This window comes from Penaeus japonicus, unplaced genomic scaffold (assembly GCF_977035675.1).
Source record: "Penaeus japonicus unplaced genomic scaffold, GWHDUDI00000001_assembly GWHDUDI00000015, whole genome shotgun sequence".
NCBI lineage: Eukaryota > Metazoa > Arthropoda > Malacostraca > Decapoda > Penaeidae > Penaeus > Penaeus japonicus.
In genome coordinates, this window is record NW_028234417.1 from 31,303,334 (window position 1) to 31,305,833 (window position 2,500).

At 52.1% G+C, this 2,500-nt stretch overlaps 1 protein-coding gene across 1 annotated transcript in view; it reads right to left on the reverse strand.

Annotated features, from left to right (window-relative positions):
- The window catches only part of LOC122254402 (transforming growth factor beta receptor type 3), a 174,209-nt gene that overhangs the window by 8,264 nt on the left and 163,445 nt on the right, over positions 1–2,500 (reverse strand). Inside the window, exon 3 of the mRNA XM_043018071.2 lies at positions 428–816. Within this exon, the coding sequence (XP_042874005.1) occupies positions 428–816 (389 nt within the window). The remainder of the gene's footprint in view (positions 1–427; positions 817–2,500) is intronic.

The following is a 2,500-nucleotide window of genomic DNA, read 5'->3' on the forward strand; positions in this document are numbered from 1 at the left end:
GTTGTCTTCTTAATATTGACGGTTTGGCTTCTTCTGGTCTTCCTTTACTTTCTCCTTTCTCCTATTTTCCGTTCCCTTTTCCTTCTCCTCCATTCCCCCTCCTACTTCCCCTTCATTCCTTTTCCCTTCTTTCTTTCCCCATACTCCTTTTGCTTCCCTGCCCATTCCTTTACCCTTAGAATCCCTCCTCCCCTACTCTTCCACCTCCTCCCCTTCCCTTCCTCCATCTCCCTCCCCCACTTCCATTCCCGCCCCTTTCCCTTCCCCTACTCTCCCTCCTTCTTCCTCCTCCTCTCCCCATCTTTCTCCCCATGTTCTTCTCACTCCCTCCCCTTTCCCTGCCCCTATTCTCCCTCCTCCCTCCCCTATTCTCCCTCCTCCCTCCTCCCTCCCCCCTCCCCCCTCCTCCCCCCTTCCCCGAACTCACCAGGAAAATGCTCTTGGTGTGATTCTGAATGCCCTGCGCCGTGACGGTGAACACGACGGGCGCCTTCCCCCTGGAGGAGTGCAGCACCAAGGCCACCCGTGACATGGGCGTCTCCGGCGATGTGGGCATATCTTGTGGGGTGGGCGTGGCCTCGTGGGACTCCGCCCTCTTCTTCCCCGCCAGCACAACCTCCACGGCCCCGCCCTCAGGGTCGTCCACGTGGATGATGTGGACCTGTCGGATGGGCGTGGATCCGGTGGGGGCGTCGTGATCGGGCGGCGGGCGCGGGAAGAGGCAGCCGCGACAGGTGGCGGCCGCGTCCACTACGGGCAAGAAGTAGTTGGTCTTGAGCGGCGTCTCCACCACGCACAGCTCGCCGTTCTGCCCGCCTGCGAAGGGAACAAAACGAATTTTAGAGACACAGTGTTACTCTACAGAATAACAAAAACAAAAACAAAAACAAAAAAACACCTAAGAAACAATCACAACAACGAAAGACGAAACCAACACACTCGGGGAATAAACAGACGAAGGAACAAAAATCACTTCCGACCCGCGCGCACTGCGGCGGTTAACCACAAACTATCCGCTTTTTACCGATTCATTCCGCCGAATACTAACACATCTCTCCACGCTCCGACACAAACGTCATACTTCATCACACTCTTGACATGCGGTATCATGCACAAAAAAAGGGAAAGAGAAGAGGAAGAGGGAAAAAAAAAATCACACCTAAAAGCCGCGATGGCAACATTCACAGCACGGTAACCAATGAGTAAATAAACTACTATTTTGACAGATTCTTTCTGGCATACCATACTGGTGCCAGTGCCAGGGTAGGCAAGGATGGGGTGGAAGGGTGTACAAAATGACGAAGAAAGAAGCGGCGCCAAAGGAGGGCAAGGAGGGAGAGGGGAGGGGGGATCGAAGGAGAGAGAGAATGAGAGAGAGAGAGAGAGAGAGAGAGAGAGAGAGAGAGAGAGAGAGAGAGAGAGAGAGAGAGAGAGAGAGAGAGAGAGAGAGAGAGAAAGGGGGGGGGGAGAGGGAGGTAGGGAGGGAAAGAGGGAGGTAGGGAGGGAAGGAGGGAAGGAGGGAAGGAGGGAGAGAGGGAGAGGGAGAGAGAGAGAGAGAGAGGGGGGGAGGTAGGTAGGGAGGGATGGAGGGAGAGAGGGATAGGGAGAGGGAGAGACAGAGAGAAGGGAGGGGGGGAGAGGAGAGGAAAGGAGAGGAGAGAGGAGGGGGGGATGGAGGGAGGAAGGGAGAGAGAGGGAAAAGGAGAAAGAGAAATCGAAAGAAGAGAAAGAGAGAGAGAAGGAGAAAGAAAGGATAGATCGAAGGAGAGAGGGAGAAATACAGAGAGAGAGAGAGAGAGAGAGAGAGAGAGAGAGAGAGAGAGAGAGAGAGAGAGAGAGAGAGAGAGAGAGAGAGAGAGAGAGAGAGAGAGAGAGAGAATGAGAGAGATATATAAAGAGAGAGAGAGAGAGAGAGAGAGAGAGAGAGAGAGCGAGAGAGAGAGAAATAAGATCAAGCGCCGAGAAGGGGGAGGGGCTTTGGCAATACCTTCCAAGATCATGTTCACATCCCTGGCACACTGTCAGAATCCATGTACCCAGTTCATGCACCTGGTTTACATGTGCAAGGTCACATACTCGGGTCACATCGCCAGGTCATGAGGCCAGGTCATATATCTCATCCCCCATCTGTGCAAGGACAAAACAACAACGACAACAAAAAGTCTTCATCTCAGTGGTATCGCGTACCTATAATTACGCTCACATCCCCAGGAACGCAATATGATCTGGGAATTTATCTTCTTTTTCTTTCTCTTTCTCTCTCTCCTCCCTTCCTTCTCCTTTTCTCTTTATCTTTCTCTCTCTCTCTCTTTCTCTCCTCCCTTCTTTCTCCTTTTCTCTTTCTCTTTCTCTCTCTCTCTCTTTCTCTCCTCCCTTCCTTCTCCTTTTCTCTTTCTCTTTCTCTTTCTCTTTCTCTCTCTCTCTCTTTCTCTCCTCCCTTCCTTCTCCTTTTCTCTTTCTCTTTCTCTCTCTCATTCTCACTCTCTCTCTCTCTCTCTCT